Genomic DNA, 24,817 nt, shown 5'->3' with positions numbered 1-24,817 from the left:
AAGACAACAAAACCAGTATGCATCAATATGGCTTTACGCCTAAGACCTCAAATATCCACGCACTCGATGCTGCACTCTCCCAAATTCACAGCAATAAAAGCAACCAAATGCACTCAGCCCTCCTCTGCCTGGATTTAAGGAATGTACTCGTATTCGACTCTCTCTGGGGGCCAGCTGTACGTCAAGTCCTCAGGGAGATGCCATGCCCAAGAAATCTATATCTCTTGACAACCGACTACCTACAAAATAGAATCAGCCTAATTATTCATAACAGCACAGTAATTTCCAGAAAGCAAGCAAGGGGAGGCTTCCAGGAGTCGTGTATGAGCGCAGACCTCTGGAATATTACATTCATTAGTATCATTGATCACAACTGGCCAAGACACACTGTCGCCTTTGCTGACGATGTAGCGTTCATTGTACAATGCAGCTCGCAAGATCAGCTCCAAGATAACAGCAACACCACCCTCAGCTTATTTAATGTCCTCTGCAATAGTTTATAGCTAAAAATTTCACACATCAAATCCCAAGCATTAATTTTCTCTAAACCTGGATAAACATTAACAAGGAATCTTATTCTGCGAATTGGCCAAAATAATTTGAAATGCATGAAAACTCTCAGTTATCTTGGTCTAATTATAGAAAAAATGTACCCGGATACCTCATCTCCAAGATAAAAAATTAACAGCCCTCTAAATGGCATACGCACTAAGTCAATAAGAAGTTACACCCTGGGGCCTCAACTCCCAAATTAGGAAAATGCTGTTGACAACAGTCGTAAATAAGATCATCACGTATGGGGCTTATGGGGCTGCCATCTGGGCCCTGCCAATGACGGCCAGGAAAGTCAATGCCATTCAGCGTTCATTCTTAATGAACGCCCCCCGTGCATTTAAAACAACCTTCACGAACGCCCTGCAAGTTCTGGTAGGTGTGACTCCTTAGCCACTTCAAGCTGAAATTGAAGCACTGTCTTCCAAAATTCTTCAGCTGAAGAAATCTGCAAGCTACGATGATATCATCTTCAATCCACAAGATTACAAGGATACACCACAGTAACTATAGACACCCGAGACCACATTAGACACTCGAGTAACTATATTCATAACCTGCACTGCGACGTCAACAACGTACACCATCTACTAAATCCGCAGCATATACTGATGGATCGAAGATAGAGGACAAAGTAGGCTGTGGAGACACCATAAATTTCGGCACAAGGTACTTACACTGAATGGCAAGTTGTCCTTTGACACGAAAACAACGTATTCCAAGCTGAGCTTACAGCCATTCTGAATGCCATCAAGCTATTTCTACCAACACATACGGACACCATTTATGTGATTACCGATAGCCAGTCATCTAATCTATGCTACCAAACGATACTTCCCAATAATGAACTCAACGATTTCAAAGCGAGTAATGGCAACACTGTACGAGAAAAAAAAACATTTTTATCTCCAGCGCACGAGACTGTGCATCGGAAATTCTATATGCACGATCTATTCCAAATATGCACGAGTAATTGTTCAGTACTATGAAGATCCCACTGGTTGCAATAAAATTATGAATTTAGTAACATTAATAATTAATTGTTTGCTGATATAAAGTTATATCTTGTGTTAAGTAGGAAAAAAAAATAATAATTTTCATTTAGTTTTTATCTCTTTAAAGCTGACTGCTTAGTGCGGCGACAGAAAAAAAAACAAACTAAAACTAACTACTACTCTAACTTTGTACATACATAAACAAAACTTTTAAATCTAAAAGACATCAAAGAAAGATATCCTTCCTGGTGTTTTGGTAGAATCACGATTAATTATGCACATCCAGAACAAAATCTTTAACAGGCTATCTCTCACTAAATGAAAACTAATTTATATCTCCAACCTGAAAACACATAAATTTCAATTTTAAATCTAGAGATAAGCTTAAGCCTTGAACATTTCAAATAGCACACAGAACTCTTCAAAACACCGGGGAAAGATACAATCTCCCAATTAAGAAGTCTACTCTTTAAATCAAAATAAATTCAGGAAACCGATCGTATAGTCACCAACACTAAAACTTATTTTTCTACTACCGCAATATAATTACCCAGGTTCGGTTGATAAACCATGTTTCCGAAAGGATCACATGGGTGACCTACAGTAGACCACAATTAATACACACAAAAAAACATACAATATTAAAGATAATAAACACATTTATTGAAAATTCCCACACATTATAACTTAAGATAGCTGGCCAGACTACCCCTACAAAATCTTTTAAAGTTACTCATAGTTTTTTTTTTCATATCAATCTCATATTTAACATTATTCCATTAATACAAAAATCATGGTGAAACACGTCACAGTTCTTAATCATTTTAAGCAGGAAACCCAGAAGATTAAATTTATTTAAAAAGACTAATTTAGAATAAATCATATTGAACATAGCACTTAAACATTAAAACAAAGATTTACTTCCTCCAATTAGTTCAATTGACTTCTGACTATTAAACATTAAATAAAAAATTACTATCTCAGCTAGAAATTTGGTAAAAATATTCAATTTTTATCTACTTAACATATCAACTCTTGCTTTAGTATTAAACATTTCCAAATTTAAAAGGATTATGCATCAAAATAAAACACCAATGAAAATTAAAAAGTCACTCACGAAATCGGCGTACCACCTTTGAGAGACTCAGGGAGCTGCCCCGATCAAAATTACAAATCCCGAAACAATAACTGCCAAATCTTCATCGTTGTTTTCCGGAACCGGAGCCTTTTCATAGTTCCAGTTTAAAGTTTTCAAATTCCTCCGTTAAGCAGCACTTTCACTCAATCATCTTCCCGTTTTCGAAGTTCCACTGAAGATAAGAGAAAGAGGTCGAAACTGGAGACAAAAGACCAAAGCAGACCTCAGGCGATGACGACTTTCCATATTTCCATCTTTTCTAAAGCAAAATACATACTCCAGCACGAACGAGCAGTTCAGACTGTTCCACAAATGGGAAAAAGAAATCTCGGTGACGAAATTGAAAATAATAGGCCGCAAGAATTGCCGGCGTCAAAACGAGCACCCACACTGTCTCGGACCCTCCGTACCCAGAAATCTCGGAGATAAAAACTTAACTGTATACCGCGGTCGACCACCGAACAATCGCCGCGTTTTTCATCTCCGCACCTCACTGACCGCGGCCGGCCCCGTAGGGGCCGCCGTCAAAGTACCAAACCCCTAAGGCTCCAAAAACCCTCTTAAAAGTCTTCTCTAAAAATCGCTTTTTTTTTTTTTCAAGTCCAAAAGATCTCCTGCCTTCCGTGCAACGGCTTAAGAAACCTCGGTTTAACTCTCCAAGAAACGCCTCAAAATTACTATTGGTTCAAACAGCACTAAAATTAAAAATTTAGCCAATCTTAAGGAAACTTGGACTCCCTTTCGCCAACTAGAAGAAGGGTAATAAATCGCCACTGAAATTCTCAGAAATTCAGAACTTTCTACAAGAAGACAGACCCTTTCTTTCCCACGCAACAGAAGAATGTTTCCAACCTATAACTCTGTCAAAAAAAATCGCTGCCCCTTAGAACTATTCGCCTCTGAACGAGAAAAACACGTGTTTTCAACCCCCGCGAAAAAGGGGAAAAATGCAGCTGGACAGTGACCTCTAACCTCCAAAGAAGCCTACGCGTGAGAAATGGAAATACAACCGCGCCCTTTTAACTGTAACACATATTCTGCCAAACTTAAAGGAGCTTTGCCGTAAAGTATAACAATATTAAATATTATACATTAATTTTAAAATAAGCACAATACAAATTCACAGTAAAATAATACGCAAAAATTATACAGAACAAAAAAAAATACATAAGAATTTTCCATAACACTTGTAATAAGAGAGACACCATATAAAATTAACATAAGGATGTAGAGTCATTAGGTTAATTGGAAGCAGAAAAGATGAAAAATATGCAACTGCCTCCTCCGAGAATCTAACCAAGGACCTCTGGAATACCTGCCCAGCGAGCAGAACCACTACACCACGAAGTACGCTAGGGAAGTGGGAGAAATACCTTATATAGTCCCCTTTTTTTTTAAAGGGCGACTAGGGTTTTAGGGGACCTAGTCGCCAAATCCGGAGAATCATCATCCACAACCCTTTTAGTTCGAGCCCCACTTGTAGAGTCATTAGGTTAATTGGAAGCAGAAAAGATGAAAAATATGCAACCGCCTTCGCCGGGAATCGAACCACGGACCTCTGGAACACGGCCCAGCGTGCAGAACCACTACTCCACAAAGGACGCTAGGGAAGTGGGAAAAATACCTCATAAGGAGAAAAATACAATAAATTTTTTTAATAAATTTTTAAAAACAATAATATTTTTCCTTTAAATTTATGTATTTTGTTTCTCACAAATGCTCACAATCATTGATGATGACAGATTTAATGTCGCATATGGTTAACAGATGAAGTACATTTTCACCTGAATGCTGTCGTGAATAAACAAAATTGGCGATTTTGGGGTACTAAAAACCCCTATTTTTGTGAATTATATTCCCCAAAAGTTACTGTTTGGGCTGCAGTATCCAGCAAAGGTTATTGGCCGCTTCTGCTTGCGAGAAACAATCACTTCTGACCGTTATGCTGAAATGTTGGAGCAATTTGTCGCCACACTGTTAGCGTTGCAGGATCAACCAGGCACTTCGTGTTTCATGCAAGATGGGGCCCGACCACACCGCACCGAACAGGTGTCTCACTTCCTTGAGCAATACTTCGGAGATAGAGTTATTGCTTTGGAATATTTGACATTTACAGGCTTGGATTGGCCTCCATATTCACGCGATCTTACCCCTTGTGACTACTTTTTGTGGGGCTATTTCTTCCAGAAGAAGCCTGCAACATTCGATGAGCTTGAAGAGTCGATCTGTTAAGCATGTGCATCCATTTCTGTTGACACACTGCAAAAGTGTGGCGTGGAAATTTCGTTTTCGTTTGCGCTACCTCTATACTGCAAAAGGTTAACATTTTGAAAAGATTATGATGTGATTGCAACAACGGCTTACAGAGGGCACGATTGTTCCTTTCTCTAGAGTGTGCTGGGACTATAGCACTGCTTATTGGCAACTTTTGTAGTTAAATGTAAACCTTCTGTATCAGATATTTACAGCTGTTCCAATAAACATACCTTTTGTTTCAGTCTTCTAAAGATCTTTGTTTTGAGTTATTTAATTTAAAAAACGGGGGGGGGGTCCTTTGTGGGTACTGTTGATCAATCCATATCATATGATATGAGTAGCGCTTATAAAGTAGCTAATTCGGAATTTGAACTCAAAACTTTGAGAACTGAAACCTTTTCGTTGGCGAACTTCCATGTTGGATGACTGCGCACTTTTGCTTCTGGTTGTCTTGCCGTTAAGGCACTGGCTTGCTTCTTTCCTATCTATCTCAATAGCATCAGAAATGTAAATGCTCTTGAACAGGCACGACTAGAGGGACAAGTGAATTGTAGCCACATATGCTAATGAAATAATAATGAATGTTTAATCTACCTCGACTGCCAAGTTTGGTTTTCAATATAAATCAACATTCTACACAATCAAAATATTTCCTGTTCATTCTTCTACGTAATCAAAATTCTTCCTGTTTATTATGGATTCAACATTCTACGTTCTAAGATATCTTTACTTCTAAGTTTGTTTCATTACAGCTAATGTCTGCTTTCATTACAAACACATATATATATATATATATATACGTCCACCCTCTTACGTGGCTCGTTAAGCTCTGTGCTTTTATTTTTATGTGTTGGTAAATTGTGCATTTTTTTGCTTTAAAATTGATTGAAGTATGTGCTTCATATACTTCAGTTAAGGATTTTATGCCTTCAGTTAATCTGAATGCACTAGTTGTAGAATTATCAACAATTTAAAAGTCAATTTACAATTGAAACTCTTCGTACTAAAGCGAATTAAGTCAGTTGACGCACTAAATTCAATGTCTTTTTGCCCAATGGGACCAAAACTTTTAATATTTGTGAGGTGAAAATTTTATCTTTCAGCCCGTTGGCCGAATTGCTTATTTTTGCGTTAAAATTGTAATTTTAATTGCAAAAAAGAATTTTTTTATAACTGCTTTAACTATTTGGTATTTTAGATTTTTCTGTATTTTCCTATTTCTAATGAAGATGTTTTGAGTTTTTATGTATTTTTGTCTTGTCGCGATGGAAGAACTGAATTGATTGAATGAGAAATATATCTCTAATGAAATTCGAAGAAATAAGTTTAAATGAAGCCCAGCAAAAAATATGTATAATTTAACAGGCCGTACAAGGAACTGATGGGGTGTGCAGTTTACCTTTTTTTAAAAGTGGTCGATGCAAGAAAAAGGGTGATAATCTCTGTACTAAGCTAACGCTGAACTTTCCAGCGTCACTTACCAGCAATAGCTGCGAAACATTCCGCAAGTTTGTTTCTTACACTAGCATCTGTATCGTCTGCCAAGCTCTTCAAAACGGGTACTATACCTGTAAATTAGATTCGTACCTTGTTTCATGAAAAATATCATAAGACAGAAAATTACAATATGAATTCTTAATCAAACTATGAAACTGTTTCAAACTATGAAAAAATTTGTGGGTATTTAACTACTAAAGATACTATGCAATCACTCTCAGAATTTCACTTAATAACCTTTCTACAAAGGAAACAAAAAGTACCGCAACTAATCATTTAGGGGGAAAATTAAATGTTACGGAATCTCTTTTCTCTGTTTTTAATCTTGCTTCTTGACATTCATATTCAATTCATATTCAATTACATATTCATACATACCTACGGAAAGTGACTGAATTTTAAATTGCTGTAAACATAAACATTACATGACAATGAAATCATAACGACCGAAAGGAATGAACGCATGAAAATATTAAGTTATGACACCAAATCATTTCTGTTTATGGGAGTACATGAGCTCTGAGATGAACCTTTTTCCCGAAACGTATATTGAAATATAATTGCTGCAGCCTCACGTAATTTTCCTCCCTAGGTTTTTCAGCGCTGATTTTGAAAATTTTAAAATTATTCGCATAATTTTATTCATTTTGCTATTTTAAGTGGCTTTACACTCAGTAATTAACTGTATTCCCACGATTATTTTAATTTTTATCTGTATATTTAATTTGTATTTGCAGTTTTGTAATATCATTTCATCCTTTTTATTTTCCTTTTAATTCATGATTTGAAACATATTTTGTGCAGATACCAGGACCAGTTTTTTCTACCAGGACGTGGCAGGTGTTCTCACACTTAAGAAACTTTTTAAACATGTGATTTTACCTTACTCCTATTTGTTTATGTTCATTGTAATCTCACCTAGTGCTGTATTCTTCTCTTTCGAAATTTGCAGTTTTGTAATATCATTTCATCCTTTTTATTTTCCATTTAATTCATGATTTGAAACATATTTTGTGCAGATACCAGGACCAGTTTTCTCTACCAGGACGTGGCAGGTGTTCTCACACTTAAGAAACTTTTTAAACATGTGATTTTACCTTACTCCTATTTGTTTATGTTCATTGTAATCTCACCTAGTGCTGTATTCTTCTCTTTCGAAATCCGGGTCTTTTGTTCGCCCCCCTTCTCCTTCGTTCCACTCGTGTCCTCTTGGAATCTGCGGTCAAGACCTTATTCCTGTGAGGTGAGCCTGAGGTTTTTTTATAAGGTAACTGAGCCAGACACGGGCTCAATTACAATACGATATCCGTCTGATACTGAGCGCCGCCTGAGATAACCACTGACCTGACTTGTAAAAGTTGTAAAAGTCTTACAATGTTAATAGTCATCCTAGCAGAAGGGAATATTTCCTCTGTGTAAAAATATAAATATAAATATTACATGGACATACAAGGCCTGTGTATAGCATATTGGAATGTTAATATTAATATGTATTCTTATTGGAACGCAGGTTCCTTGTATGAAGTATCTGGTAGAATAAATTTTTGTTTAAGAATGGTGGACAAAATTAAGAGATGGAAAATACACTATAACAAAAAAGTCTACTCACCAAGAAGGAATTTTCCGATGGAGACAAAATTTGGTGGATAGGAAGTTTATGTACAGAATAGAAAATGATTAAAATTTCAGAACTATTGGAAATGATTTATTTCACAGTTACATAGTTACAAAGTAACGAGATCAATAAGGTGTTGACTCACCTCTAGCCAGGGTGCAAGATGCCACACGGCGTGGCATAGACTGATAAAGCTCCTGGATGGTCTCCTTCGGTATTTCTTGCCAAATTTACTCCAATTGTCGGGCTAGGTTATCAAGATTCCCTGGTAGATGAAGTCGCCTTCCCATCATATCCCAGACATGCTCGATGGGAGAAAGATCTGACCAAGGAAGTGTTTCGCAAGCTGTAAAACAGTTCATAGCAACACGCACCGTATATGGTCTGGCATTAATTTGCTGAAAAATAAGGCCAGGGTACTGCAAAAGGAATGGTAGCAAAACAGGTCTCAGAATGTCGTCCACGTACCGCTGTACTGTAAGTATACCTTTAAGGATCACCAAAGGGATCCGGCTATCAAGGAAAATGGCACACCAGACCACAATTCCTGGTTGGGGCCTGTGTGGATTGAAGTAGTGAAAGCAGGATAGGACTCTGGGCGTCTCCAGACACGTATTCTATAATCGTCATGACACAGTTGGAAGCTAGATTCGCTGCTAAAGACTATACGTTACCAGGCAACATCATTCCAACCTGATAGAGCCAAGCACCACTGTAATCTGGCTGCTCGATAGAGTGCTGGCGTGAGTGGCAGGTGGCGTAACGGTCGGTACGAGCGTAGATTTCGCTCTATCAGCCGTCTGTGAATGGTCATGGGGGACACTCGTGTGCGGGTCGCACATCTGATTGTTCATAGCGATGAATCAGGCACTGTGACAGCTGATCTGACAATCACTCTGTCTTCCCGACCTGTTGTGGCCCTAGATCGACCGCTACTATCATGACGCTGAAATCTGCCATTGTCCTCCCATTCTTGAGAGCATTTTCTAATCGTCTCATCGCTTCGACTCATATGACGAGCAATTCTCCTATTTGCCCAACCTGCCCCTTTCAATCTAATGATACGACCTCTTTCGAACTCTCACAGTTGCTCGTAATAAGTTCGAATCCTGCGGCGAAGCACTTTTTTTCAGTCGCTGAAAGGTATCCTAAATTGCAATGCAATAGAAGCAACAGAAATTTTTAACAACAGTTAAAGAATAGCTCCTTATATACATCTGTTCGATGCGCAGTTCCGATGCGCTAGAGATCGAACCATTCATTCATTGGACAATAAATTTTAATCATTTGCATATTTTGCTCGAAACACTTATGCATACGAAATTTAAAGCAATCGGATGATTCCTTCTTAGTCCGTCGATTATTTTGTTATAGAGTGTATTTTCCCACTTTTTCTCCTAAAATAGCAGACAGACCTGTTCCCATATAATGTCACCGTAGAGCTAGTGTCCGTGAGATGAGTTTACGCATTCATGGAGTCGTCGCTACACCAGCAGCAGGTATAAAAGTCCGCTTCCAGCTGTTCTGCTCATTCCGCTCTGCAATACAGTAGTGGTTTTTAATGTCTTTCTTGAAAAATCTTGTCGTTTTTGCTGTTTTAGGTGAAATGAGTACACATTATTGCTTAGACAAAAGTATGAGATGAAGAATCTTGGGTAGGCTTGAGGCAGGGCATTCCGAAGCTCAGGTTGCAAGAGAACTTGTTGTAACGCCGAGTGTCATCTCTCTGGAATCACTTTAAAAACAGTGGGTAAATGTACAGATGTCCAGGACACGGTCTCTCGAGAGCACAATGACAAATGAAAACCGGTATTTGGTACATTCAGCCAAACACCATAGGATGTCTACAGCCACGCAACTGTCTTGTGACTTCGCTACTGCTACAGGAACATCAGTTTCAAGGAAGACAATTTCCATAAAGCTCCATTACATAGGACTTTATGCTAGAAAGCCGGCTATTTGCATCTCACTCACTGACTCCCACAAAAGAGAACGCTTACGATGGTGCATACAGTTTCAGTGTGTTAATATTCTCTTCATGGAAGAATACAGATTCAGTCTATAACCTGATCCTCGGTGATTATTGACATGGAGGAAACTGCAATTTGGCACCATCCCAGCAAAATCATGGAAGGGGACCAATATGGAGGTGAAGGAGTGATGGTCCTGGCAGAGATTATGCAAAATACCTGCACACCACACCTCTTCATATGTTTGACACTGTTTGGTTTCGTGAATGCCCAAAGGTAGAGGAAGGAAATCTTGTTTGATCATGTGCAAATTTCAAGGGTGCTGTTGGCCCCGAGCTCATTTTTATGGACGACAATGCACAACCACATAGAGCCCATCTGGTTAATGCCTATCTGGAAAACGAGGACATCCACTGAATGAATTGGCCAGCCAAATATCGTGATCTTAATCTTATTGAACATGCTTGGGATGCCCTTGGGAAGGCTAAATGCAATACACCAACGCCCACCCAGAACCATTTAGGAGTTAAAAGCTCTCGTGGAGGAATAGGTGCGATTTAAACAGGGACTCCTGAATTCTCTTGTTAACAGCATGGCTACTCGTTGTGCATGTTGTCTGTTTGTCAGAGGCGACCACACACCATATTAGCCACATTTTCAATGCCATCTTTCAACCTTAAGTTTGGATCTCATTGTACTCTTGGCCATAGCTCATGCTAATGAATTCATACAATAAACTTTATCCATACCTAATTTTATTTATTTCTATCCAGTATTTCTCGAAATACTTGGGAAAAAGTGTTCCCTCTCTTAATTTTGTCCACCAGTGTATTTGGAATCTAATTCATATCAGTTTTATCATTGATATAATGCTTTCTCAATATATTGCGTTTTATGTGTCTTTACGTACCTGCCAGAAGTTGCATAATTTTTTTATTGAAGTAAGAGAAATTTGTAAATAATGCTTTTCTGGTTACAAACGTACTTATTTGTCTTTTTTAAATTCATTTTTCCTGATTTTTAGGTTCAACCAACAATAATAACAAAATCTAATCAAAAATAAGGAAAAGTTAAAATTTATTGCCAAATTTAATCCTAAAGAAATTAGAAGGCTAAAAACACTTCTCTAATATTTTGATGGCAATTAAAACTAATATATACAAGCAAATTACTTTTACAATTTTCAAAGCAATCAAATTTTAGGACCGTGACCAAAAGCTCTCCAGTAAATTAATTCTTCTTTTAACACGACTCAGTTTCAAAAACTTAGATTTCTTTATCTTGTGTAAGAAATCTTTTAACTTTAAATACTCAAATTCTAAGAAAGCGTAATCTGGCTTCATTCTGACAATTATATCGTATCCATCGCTTGGAAAAGGATGTCATTTTTCTACAGCTTAATTTAGACAAATTGTTTCAGAGATAAAATGATTATCATTACAAAAATAGTTTTTTTAAGCCATAATTCTTGAACTAAATGGAACTTGAAATATAAAAAACTTATATTAGAAAAAGCGAAGAGGAAAAAAATATGTGTGCCATTTGGGAGAAGTCAGCTGATCATCAATGTTCATGTTCATAGAGCGTTAAGTATTCTCATATTTTTTTATATATTCGATATACTATTTACATTTGGGATGTGAATTGATGAAGATATCTGCATTTGATCTGGGTATTGTAAGAATTGTTATTGTTTGGAGTTTTAAAATAGATTCAAAATTTTTGGTTAATTAGCCCAAAGAGAGTTATCTATTTCGTTTTGCTATTTTGAGTTGGTTCTCTGTAAATGACGATTCACGTTTCAAATTGTTGCCACCAAATATTAGAGCCCCGCATTATATTTAAAGAAATTAAATAATGAAGAATCTGCATGAATGTATCTATGTTTCTCGCACTGCGGAAAACGGTACCTAGAGACATCAAATTTTCAATAAGTTGTCCTCCCCTAGAATACGAAGATCTGGAAGCCCGAACTTGAAATTTGGAAATTTTTTTTATTATCTCTTTCATATTTTGTAAAACTTTAACGAATTTTCAATTAAGAAACTCAACGAATTCAAAGCGAGCAATGGTAACGCTAACAACTTTAACAAATGAATGAATCGTTTAGAAACCGTTCAGCGGAAATTCAAAATAAGGGTTTTCATTTCTATATTCATCATTAAGCTGTATATCCTACTTATTATCTTGCGAAATTACATTTTATTTACTTCCTTATATTAACTGCGGAATTATTAAAAGATATGTTTGCCTTCTTTTAACCGATATTTAATGTTAAAAATGTATGTTTTTTTTTTTTTTTTTTTTTTTTTTTTTTTTTTTTTTTAACTTGATTACCTTTAATTTTATCTCGAAAATATAATAAAAGGTTTTCTACAATTACCCCTCTTAACTGTGTCCTTTTATTCACATAAAATTTCTCATTATGGTTTGAAAATAGTCTTTTCAACGAGATCAATGTTATTACATATATAAAATATTTTGAACTGAATTGAAAGAGAAAATATTTACGCAAAAATTCTTTCGAAGCAACACGTCTTGAGTCGAACACATAGTCACACATAGATTGAAGAGCTTTCCTCTTTTGTAGTACGTCAGGATTTTGCATCATCCGAGCCTATTTAAAATATGTAAAGAGTCACGAAATGTTATGTCATGCAGCTATTGTCTTGTTTTTTAAATATCTGAGACTTAAAAGGAAATAATATTAAGGGTGTATTCTCCTCCTAATAGGATTAAATCGCATATTTCAAGTTGCCGGAATTCTAATTTACAATTTTACGCATGATAAGCAGCTTTCCACATAGCAGAGCAAGCAATATTTACTGTATTTCCTCGCCTATTTTATGCTCTCCAGAATTTTTCACCCCAGGGTTTTAGCGACAAGTTCCGAAAATTCTAAAAATATTTGAGCAATTTTTTCCCTCCTCAGTGCGCTTAGAGAACTAGCTCACCTAAATTTTAAAATAGATTCGTCCACGTAGGGAATGTCTTCCTTTTTCTAACAAAGACAAACTCTCGCAAAATATCTACGATGGTCACCTTGGACATTTCTCTTCTAACTGTTAAACTTTATGCCAGCGCAATACGAGAACAAACCCATCACGGCGAAGCAAACACGAACTGACATTCAGTCTCCAATTTCAACGAGTTAGCAGCACATTCACCTTTTTTAATAATACATCAATGATTTCAGGCCTAAGGAGTAGTAGAGACTAAGGCATTTCTCCCGCCTTCTTAGCGTGCCTTCGTGATCTACTGGCCAGAATATTCGGCCCGTATTCGAGAGGTCATTGGCTCGGGTCCCGGCGAGAGCATTGCTCATTTTTCATGTCTCCTGCTTCGAAATAACCTAATAGTCCCTACAGTGGATCCCGAACTAAAAACGGCGGTGGATGAAGATTTTCCGCCACCAGGACTTGGTGATTGGGTCCCCTTTAAAAGTCGCTCTTTAAGAGTTGGAGTATATAAGGTATTTCTCCCGCCTTCTTAGCATGCCTTCGTGGTGTAGTGGCCAGTACACTCGGCGCGTATTCGAGAGGTCCGTCGTTCGAGTCCCGGCGACGGCATTGCTCATTTTTCATTTCCCCTGCTTTCAAAAAATACCTAATGTCTCTGTTACTGTGAAAGACCGAGATTTGGAGAATGTCAACATTCACCGGTGAATGTCAACATTCAGATAGTCGCTTGGCGCATGTCCAAAATATTTGCCAACTCCGTATTTCAGGTGTCATAAAACTTCAAGGGTGACGTAACGTTTTCGCCTGTCTTGCTGAGAGGAGTAACCGATCCCTGGTGAGAAGAGTTATTCGTAACTGTATAGAGGCGTTTCCACTGCGTGACATGTAGCTTTTGATTTTAACGCGAGAAGGGCTACTCGATATTACTTGACTTCTTAATAATGACCTCAGTCGCGCTTGGATAAATAAATGTTAAGCATTTAATTTTAAATTTAGTCAATAAGGAATTTTATTAATTTATTTATTTGTTTATTTTTATTTATTTATTTATTTTTTATTTTTTTTATTTATTTATTTATTTATTTATTTATTTATTTTTACTTTTGCATTTATACCGTATAAGTCAAAATCGGTAAAAGCTTAAGTAACAGCACATGTAAAAAAACTTTTGAACATTATTCTAAATGAGAAAAGAAAATAATACAAAAAGAAATTATGTGATTGAAATCAGTTGCACCAGAGGACCGAGTCCGTGCCATGTAAAAACAGCCCAGACCATTATGGAACCACCACCAGCTTGAACAGTGCCTTGTTGACAACTTGGGTCCATGGCTTCGTGGGGTCTGCGCCACACTCGAACCCTACCATCAGCTCTTACCAACTGAAATCGTGACTCATCTGACCAAGCCACGGTTTTCCATTTGTTTAGGGACCAACCGATATGCTCACGAGCCCACGAGAGTCGCTGCAGGCTATGTCGTGCTGTCAGTAAAGGCACTCGAGTCGGTCTTCTGCTGGCATAGCCCAAGGAAGACAAATTTCGCCGCACTGTCCTATCGGACACGTCCCTCGTACGTTCCGCATTGATTTCTGCGGTTATTTGACGCAGTGTTGCTTGTCTGTGAAAATTGACAACTCTACGCAGACGTCGCTGGTCTCGGTCGTTAAGTGCAGGTGGTCGGCCACTGCGATGTCCATGGTGGGATGTTATGCCTGAAATTAGATACTCTCGGCACACTCTTGACACTGTGGATCTCGGAATGTTGAATTCCCTAACGATATCCGAAATGGAATGACCCATGCGTCTAGCTCCAACTACCATTCCGCGTTCAAAGTCTGTTAATTCTCGTCGTGCGGCCATAATCACGTCAAAGCCTCTTCACATGAATAACTTGAACACAAATGAAAGCCCTGCCAAAGCACTTCGCATTTATACATTTTCTACGCAATACTACTGCCATCTGTATATTTGCATATTGCTATCCCATGACTTTTGTCACTTCAGTGTATTCCAAGAACAACTGCCAACACATTTCGGCCACCTGTACGACCACGGTCGATATCAGAGACTTGTATTCGTATGGTATCACTAATTTTGAATAATAATTAATTTGAGATTTGTAACATTTTCGTTGCTTGCAGTAAGAGATTCTCTTTCGCTGCCGATCTTTTTATAGAAATTAACTCGTGTTGTTCAGTCCAGGCTTGATACGAAGACGTGGTAGGTTCCAGGTCCTTCTCAATATTTTTCTTTGGAATACGGTTTTCGGTATGGCCACTGCTTAGATTTTCTTCAAAAGTATTAACTTTTTCTTCAAGCTGTTCTTTGGTTTCAAAAGTATTAGCAATTTCTTAAAAGTTGTTCTTCGGTTTCAATATTTGCGATTTGTTCGCCAGGCAAAAAAGACAATGTTATGCCTCTTCTTGGTTTCGTAAGGAGTAATCAATCCCGGTGAGGAGAGATGTGTTTGAAAGCTGTGTTTGAAAAATAAAAACAATTGTCTTCTCGTTCACTCGCAAATTATGCATTTAACGTTTCAAGGAAAAGTTCACGATTCACTGCAGTATCCGTTCAACATAAATTAGTGTATTGGATAAAAAAAATTTAAAAAAACGTTGCGCGTACCATCAAACCTAGAACAAGACTGACAAGCAGTGTTCCAGAGTACAAATGCATGCTACGTAACTTCAATTGCAGCAGAGCAAAGGATTTGGCGACAAACAGTCGATTGTCTGTTGAACTCGAATTCTCCTTTCGACCTCCACCACAGTATATCTGTGATTGTCGACATACACCGGTGATGGTCCAAATATACAAGAACATAACCAAATATTCGGTCTTTCACCGACGTATTTGGTATATGTTGACATTCACCGGTGAATATCGACATTCTCCAATTTCGGTTTTTCACAGTAACGTTTCTACATGACAACAATAAGAGCCAGCGAGGTTCCAGTTACAATGAAATAGAAATGAAGATATCTTATCAGGTATTGTAATGTTATTATTAACCATGTATTCGCATTGGAATATAGATTTCTTTTAAAGAAAATATATTATTATAATTGCTTGTAGTTCATCTAAAGCTACAGTCCATTTGTTGTAACCGCGTCCTTCGGAAACTGAATTATTCGCATAAATTTTCCCTCTCGATTTTCGAGCAATAACGTTAGTAAAAAGAGAGAAAAATAAGCGAGGAAATACGGTATGAATTAAGAAAATTTTATACACATAAACACGGATTTATGCATATATCCAAAACATTGTGCGCAGTCCTGCTGCTCCTCTTTTAGCGAGGAAAACAGCTGTCCCTCGTGGCATGGATTTTATAAAACCATGATAAGTAAGTGCCTAAAGAGAGATTTTACCAGATTTGAAAACAAAAATCACAATTCTTATATATTTGGGAAAGCTTGTTGGTGAGCTAAGCTGGCGTTGCATAACGGATCATTCATAGGATAGTCTAGTCGTAATTATTATCGAAGTAAATGCTAAAGCGTAAAAATTGTCAACTCCGTTCACCTATGGAACAAGATTTTAAGCCGTAACCAATCAGAAAAGTAAAGTTGTGCATCCCTGAACATAAAGCTGACTCGGCGAAATTTCGTGGACCGAAATTCAGTATGCGTTTCCTTCGTTGTGACTAGTAAATTCTTATACCAGATTACTGAACCATAAAGCTGAATAGTTAGAACATTTAGATAATGTCCCTATGCCAGTTTTTTTGACATATAACAAGATCAAAGTCATTTTGCTTAGTAACGAAGTTCATCTTACGCTATTTATGACCGAAAAGTCTCCATGTGAACTTTCCGTAAGACCAGAGAAGTCTCAACATGGGTTAATATCTAGTGACTCAGTAAGCTAAGACATCAGCATGTTTCTCAAACACTAATGCAGACTGTCACTAACAGGTCTCATCAGTAACAGTCGCTTTTATGTTCTTTCTAAATTTAAACGTGTAAATCTAGTTCCAGCTAAATACATAAGAGGCCCTTTAGACTTCAGAGCCCTATGCGGCGGTGTACTTTGCATACCCCTACTGGTTTCTAGCCTCCGAATCATCATAACCTGACCGTTTTCAAGGCCGCATAATTCAGCAACTTTTCCTATTACATCTGCAATGAAGCTCTAATATCACCAGAAGTCGTTAAATAACATTTCAGTTTGTCTCGAGCTATTTGTGTTAATCCGGTGAGGGCATTTTCATACCGTGACAAGATTCGAAATAAAAAATACTATGTTCAGCATGTATTTTTTTTACTAATAACTTAAAGCAACCAAAAATAACAATTAATAAATTTAAATTTAAAAATGAGATTTAGAGACATTTAGAAAAGAAAAAATTAAGAAATATTCATAGTTAAATTTTAGAAACTGGTCAAGAATTGGATTATTTAATTATGGCGAAGAACTTAGTGTTATCTGCCTTTGGGTTTTCATGGGTATTTTTTGAGAGAAACTGGAGGTATATTTAATCTACCATCAGAAAGAAACCACGAAAACTTCACGCATACCTATGATCCACGGCTGACGTTTCAGATTTTCATTAAATTTTTTATGTTGCAAGCACTAAAAATAATACACGAATACAGAAAAATACAGCTTACCAATTAAAAATTAACCAACACAAATTACAAATAAAAGCAGAAGAAAAAACATAAAATGAGATATAAAATCAATAATAATGAAAAGAAAAAAATTTTAATTTAAAAATTTCATAACTGTGTGTTTTATACATCTTTCTATTGCTAAAATTTCCAAACAATAAAAACAATAATTAAAAAAGGCAGTGTAGAAATGTCAGATTACCAAAAAACGAGTTTGCAATTAAAAAGTAAAAATAAATAACTAAATAAAAAATATAAAAATTTTTAAATATGAAAAATTCATACAAATGTTTCGCTACTCTTCTTCAATAAAAAAAGTTATTATTACTGTCTCTGAAACTAAGTCTACTGGATCTTAAAATCAAACTAAAAAAAAATTTCAATATTCAATCTCCGAAACCTGTTAAGCTTATTAAACTATGATAACTTTAAAATCGTATTGTTACGAAATGTACAGGCGTGGTAAGATAGTTCCCCGCAAAGCAGTTTTAAGGTTGCCATAAAATGGCAAGAGAAAGCAGAGTTGCCACATTTGGCGAGACATCGCCCATTTGGCGGCAAAATTGGCGATATGCCATAGATGGATGGAGAACCTTCTGGAACGAATTCTTACCAGTTTAGCCCAGAATGTTTCCATGTTCCCGAACACAAGCAGAAAGCTATATAAACCCTACTGGTTCGCAGGTTCGCAGTCAGTTAGAGTGTGCCTCGGCTAGCGAGCTGATAGTCAGTCATTGAGCGTCTCGAGGTCTAGCGCCGAGTTGGTTGTCGAGTGCATCGAGAGAGTCTTTTAGTGTATCGCGAGTTAGTACATCGTCGAGTTTTGTTTTAGACTGTGCTGATTCGCGAGCTATACACTTGTGTATCGTCGAGTGCATTGCGAGTTGTAGTGTGGAGAGTCTAGAAAGTATGTGGAGTTCCAAGAACGACCAAGCAGAGTCGGGAGCTGTACTCTGGTGCTTTGCAGTGAAGCTGTCTCCACCGTGATAGCCTGATAACCTGAAGGCTCTGTCGCTGATCGTGTCAGCGTGTTTATAGTAGGTCTTCGACGACTGTAAAACGGGACTTTGAAGTTGTCCTGATTAATATTGGCCAAATAAAGTGTGCTTCGATACTTCATCAAGTGTCGTCGTTATTCACTCCAAATCTGCGAACCCTGTACGAACGTGAAGGAAGAAAATAACTTAACAACTGGTGTCAGCAGAAAAGAAAAACGTAAAAGTATAAAAGTAAATCCCATAAAAGAAACTTAACTGCCCTTGTTTTCAAAAGTTAAACAACAAATTGAAAAATCTTGATAAATCAATTAAAAATAGTTGGAAGTTCTTAAAATTTGGATATGTTACAAATAAAAGCAAACTGCACTGAGTAGCATTATGCAAAAGAATGGCACTGCTATTGCTTTACGTAAATACGATGCAGTTTAAAATCGAATTGCTGCAGAATGAACGATGGATGTTAAACAATTTTGAAAGGTTTAAAAGGTTTGAGGCGACATTTGCTAGAAGAAAGGCGTCATAGAGCCATCAACCAATTAGAAGCAGGTTAACGAAATTCTGACATTGCAGGACTGTTAAATGTCGACTTTTCCATGTTAAGCCAGTCGTGGAATCAATTTCTAACTACTGGTTCAGGCTCCCGAAGGTAGGCCAACCGTGATCACTTCTGCAGATGGCCGGTATTTGCGACTTACTGCATGTCTCTATAGGAATGCAACCCCATGTCAACTTAGATCCGCACTTATTTCTACTACAGAAAGGACAGTGTCAGACACTACAATACACAAAAGGCTGCATAAAAGACGTTTGGATTCTAGTATAGAAAAGAGTAAGTACATTTTGAATTGGCCCAAATACCGACTCTGCAACGAATTTTCTGGTAACCAAGAATCGACTCTGTTTCCTCAGTGTTACGGCAACCATTTCCTTTGACGCGTGTCAATGTCTTCCTTGAGTTTAATCTGATCGAAAGTTCTTAGTTTAGTGCTGATTACTACATAGTTTATAGTACGCGTATCATGTACCACAAGTACCGTATTTCGGATTTTGACCGTATTTTAAACTATTGGAATTTTAATTCTCAACTAAAATTCCAATAATCAAACATTGACTTTTGATTTTGGTTAAATGGTTGATTCTAATTTATCATTGTGCCGTCACTCCATAAAAATGTATGCCTGGTAAGACAAATAATCTTCTTTTTCGTGATTTAGACAGAAAGGGTAAGAAACAACTGATCGGTCTGCAAATGAAGGTTTACTTAGTTCTTGCTGCGAATGTCAAGTTTGCACGAGAGATATACGTCTGGCCTAGTTTAAGGATCAATCGAACGGCTATCAGTGGGTTTTAGTTCTAGTAGACGCGAGACAAGTGTCCAAACTGGTGCTCATATCAACACCATTGAAGGCATATGGAGCCCTCAATTGTGCGAGAACTTCGCAAGAGTAAGACTTCTGCAGTCATCAGATGATATTCTGTGTTCCTACTTTCTAGAGCTTATGTGGCGTCGTCAGTATGGGGATCAGAAGAACGAGAATCAATTGTGGGACCACATGATTTGCATTATGTATGTGCAGCAGTCAACCGATGCAGATGATGAGAACGCAGTCAGGAATACATGAGGTGACTACTTTTGTTGCTTTTGTAACATGAATTTTCAGCGTTGTTTTGAATCACATCCATCTTGGAAACATTGCATCTTGGCGTCATAAAAATCGGCAAAAATATCAAGGACACCCGATTGCAGATTTTTACCGAGGTCTGTATGCAATGTGAGTCCCGCTTACTTCCCGCCACCGGAGAGTACGTTTGATTTAGGCACGTAGTGTATAAACTGGACTGAAAATCAGTGGAGGTCTGTTCTGTTTACCAATGTGTTCCGAAAGGGATACCTATTCAGCAAATATTGTTCTTGTAACGTAAGGAGTATCTTTAGATGGGCGCACAGATGTGTATGTGCTGCCAGATGGAACTGTCAATGCTCAGAGGTACAAAGAACGACATAATGGATCTTATTTCTTGTCCATATGCTACCGCAATTGGAGATACTTTCATTTTGCAATCAGATAGGGCTCGTTTTCACATTGTTCGTTTCGTGCACCAAATTCTTGAAGAAGAAACTTAGTCCAAATGGAATGGCTTGAACCTACAATAATTCCATAGAATATGAGTCAGACGCTCTCGGGAGACATGTTGCTGCCTCCAACCTTTTTCCAAACCCCAGACAGGCTTAGAACTGCTTTACGTGATCAATGGGAATTGCTACCAATGCAGCTCATTATCAGTGTCAGGCCTGTATTGCTATTCGGGGTGATCATACTTACTGTAAAGACTTTTTTTTTTGCATGTAAGGTATATCTTAATTTTATAACAGTTATTTTAATTTAGTTAATACTTCCCCTCATTCCTCGTTTCAATTTAAAACTCCCTACTGGAATTAGTTTTTAGAATCGCATTGAATGCAAATGAGTAAAAAAAAGTATTAAAGGAAAGTTCAACTTACTTCGTGAGAGACAGCTAGGAGGTCTAAGTGGCGCGGGTTTGCCTTTGGGCTAAGTCTCTCGAACTGCTGTTACGCTCGGCTGTATATTAAGTGCCTTTGGATAGTTCGCCGGCTAGTTTAAAGCTAAGGGCCAACTACGGTAGAATTGTGTTAGCTTCTACTAAATCTTTTAGTTAGATATAGTTAGCTCTTATTTCTTATTTTTGAGTTTAAGCCCAGGTGGAAGCTTTGTTGTAAGACCGAAAAATGGGGCCGACTGTTCATCTTGTTTTGAGTGCATAAAGAGGAATGAACCCTTCTTGAGTTTACGATTTCTGTTATTTGAACTAAGCGGTAATTCGCTTAATAGTTCACTGGGTTAGTGAGTCCTGGGCATTTAGTGTAGCAGAATAAAAGTTAGGAACACTACATGCATTAAATTTGTATGCCCGAATTTAGGAAATTTTATGTTCCTGCTGATATCACAAAATGTACCTATTCTATATAACATTTTCTTGTGTTTTTAGGTTAGAAGTAATTAAATAAATATTATCACCACGTTTCGTCCAATTTGCTTACATAGTTTTCTAATCATCACCAGTTTTCAATTTATACGATTCTAGTTAAATTATGCGTCTCTAGCAACTAGAACTTTGGGGAAGGATATGGCGACTATTCGCTGTTTTTCTTACAACTATAGAAACAAAGTCCAAAGAAAGGTTAAAATGCCCTTTTATTCCACTCAAAGAATAATAAAAGTTAGCCCCTCTCAGGCGTACAGGAAAGCCTCCACTTAGGCTTAAGATAGAAAATTAGAAACGAACTTAATTCTAACTAAAATTTAGCCGAAGTTGTACAGAAAGAAGTAACCGAGTTGGTCCTTATACCTCACCGACAAATACTAACAGGCGCATAAGATTACGGCTGAATGTAGTAAGATAGGCTTAAAAAAATGACGTGGCCAGAAGGCAGAACACGCTGTACTGAGAATTTCTTATCTTTTCTGCGGAAGTAACTGAACTTCCCATTCAATACGGTGTAGTGTTCCTCCCTTTTATTCTATTAAACTAAGTGTTGAGGAACCTAGTGAACAACTAAGCGAATAAGAAGAACAGAAATGTAAACTCAAAGAGGTTTATTGTTCACAAAGGTTATTTGTTTCAAATAAAGATATTCAGATGGGCGCTTTCTCAGGGGGGACAAAAAGCCTCCACTTGGGCTAACTTAAAAATGTAAGAAATAAGAATTATCTAATGACTAAGTAAAGAGATTTAGACGAAGCTAACACTAATTCTAACCTAGTTGGCCCGTAATGTTCAACTAGCCAATGAAACTGTCAAAAGGCACGTAATACGACCGAGGGTAGTAACAGTTAAAGAGACGCCGCCGAAAGGCAAACGCGCACTATTCAGAAATTCTAACTCTCTCTCTCGAAGTCAGTATAACTTTGACTTATATACTTCTCATTTGCATTTAACGTGATTCTAAAATCTCAATAAGGTAAGGAATTGTAAGCTGAAGCTAGATGAGATAGGAAAGGTACATAAAATGTTATAAAATTAGGATATACTTTACAACTGGTTCTACCTCATTTTCATAAAACGCAATACTAATTTATTCTGGCAGGGAGTTTTAGGTGAGAAACAAGATAATAAAGGAAACGGTTTTGAAATTAAATAAAACTATTCGAAAATTAAAATAATCCCTACAGGTTTGTGGCTTAATTTTAGGAAAGCAGTGCATGAAGAGGGTGGGAACGATCCTTTATAGCTTATAGCTTACAAATAATATTGTGAACTAGTTTTTTTTTTAATTTATTTTTATTTTGCTGGATTAAAAATTAGTTTGTTTTAAATTTCAAACCTAGCTATAATGAATTTGGACTGATCGACACTGAACAATGCGAGGGCATTGCTACAAAGTTCGTGATTTAATGAATGACTTCAACTTTTTTTGATGAACGGAATTATATGACTTTAAGGTAATTTTGATGAAAAGAACTACAATTACAGTACTGCTGTGTTTTAAGTAATGTAACGTAACATGCTTAAAGAACACATCTAATTAAAAAAACATTAAAATGCTTCTGAGTAGTATAATTATGCTTACCATAACAGGAATGGCCCATCGTCCAAAAGCAATATTTTTCCTTTTAGGATGCACAGTATATGCTCCAATAGCTGTTAATGGAGTCTCTCTAATGGTTTCATAATCCATTTTTGAGTATAATAACTTTTGAATGAGCACTGTAAATATGAATAACTGCTTATTTACTACTTAATTAAATTGTCCACAATAAATCTACTTGTAACTATACTAAGTATCTTTCAGCTGAGAAATTGAACTTTATGGAAAGTACTCTGATCTGTAACTTTGCGCGTGAAAGTGATAAAATTGCGTTTTACTTCAACAAGCAACAGCTGAGTGTGTACTGTTTAGATGTAAAATGCAAATGCTCTTCAGAATCTCGCGAGATTTTATTGTGATTAAGGAAAAGTGTTACTGTAACAGGCAACGCTTAATGAGATCGCGGTTAATATTATTATTCGAATATTTTTAGCGAATTTCTGAAGTTCCACCCGTTTGTATTCAAAAACAAGGAAAATCCATCGCTTATTCTCATCAATAATTCATTTAATATGATCAAGCTATTATAGCATAATTTTTTAAACTGAAGTAAAGTGGACAAATAAGCTCAAAACTGATTATAAAAATATTCAAGTTACAAAACCAAAGTGTGGAAGTAAGGAAACAAATCGTCAAACAGCTTGATTCCGGTTTTAGTAAATCATTTAAAATAAAACACAGGCAAATAAAAAATAACCTTAGTTTGCCATAGATTTCCCCAAACTCTATTGATTTTAAGAACGATCAGAGTATCGGATTATTTATGGAAGGAAAAAAAAATTCTGAGGAAAACATGAAAGAAAGCTTTTCTTACGGTTTTTGCTCCAGAAAAAAAAAAAAAAAAAAAAGAATCTTTGAAACATCTACTCCAGATAAAGATGCTTTTTTGCCTAGTTTTAAACTTTACACCGGCAAGTTATCTTCCAAAAAGGGTTCCAAAGAGGGATGCTCTCCGAGTTGACATTAGTGGTATAGCCAAGACAGGGTTGAGCCAGTTGAGGGCTTCTGGTGGTAAAATATTTGGGGGGGGGGCTCTTAAAAAATATTTGCATATTTGAGAATGCTTGAAATGAAATAGCCACCTTATTCGTAGTCTTCATCTCTTCTCTTAACGCTTGCTTTTTGAACGTTCTTCACTGGCCTTTTTTCTTCACTGGCTTATGAAATATATACATATTTCATATTTCATTCATTTTCATATTTCATATTTCATATACTGGCTTATGAAATATATACATATTTCATATATTCATATTTCATATATGTGTTTGTTAATATACATATATATATATGAATATATTCATATATACATTTCTGTTTATATGGCCAAGCCATCTTAGTTGAGAGTCTTTAATAACTTTTATTGTATTTGGTTCTCTAAATTTTTGCTGTAGTTCAAAATTATATCTCATTCTCCACACTCCATTTTCCCCTACTTCTCCGAAAATTCTTCTCAAAATCTTTCATTCAAATGTCATTACTCTGTCCTCATCTGCTTTATTCATTGTCAACACTCGCTTCCATACAACACTATCGGTCTTTTGAAGGTCTTATAAAACTGTGTTTTAGTTTTACTGATTAAATATTTTGGTTTAAACTGTTTTCGTTATCCATGA

The 24,817-nt window shown here is 36.8% G+C and overlaps 1 protein-coding gene across 1 annotated transcript in view; it reads right to left on the bottom strand.

The window, feature by feature from the left end:
- LOC118194201 (radial spoke head 14 homolog) overlaps positions 1-23,397 on the bottom strand; it is a 98,614-nt gene extending 75,217 nt beyond the window's left edge. The window contains exons 1-3 of the mRNA XM_085825468.1: positions 23,184-23,397; positions 12,535-12,640; positions 6,423-6,509 (exon numbers count right to left, since the gene is read on the bottom strand). Of these exons, the coding sequence (XP_085681594.1) occupies positions 6,423-6,509; positions 12,535-12,640; positions 23,184-23,291 (301 nt within the window). The 5' untranslated portion in view covers positions 23,292-23,397. The remainder of the gene's footprint in view (positions 1-6,422; positions 6,510-12,534; positions 12,641-23,183) is intronic.
- Positions 23,398-24,817: the final 1,420 nt, after the last annotated feature.

Source organism: Stegodyphus dumicola, chromosome 10 (assembly GCF_044657685.1).
Source record: "Stegodyphus dumicola isolate Sdum_Otavi_A_Nest chromosome 10, ASM4465768v1".
NCBI classification, from domain to species: Eukaryota; Metazoa; Arthropoda; class Arachnida; order Araneae; family Eresidae; genus Stegodyphus; species Stegodyphus dumicola.
Note: the sequence above shows the minus strand (reverse complement) of the source record. Positions and strands in the feature narration are given on the sequence as shown.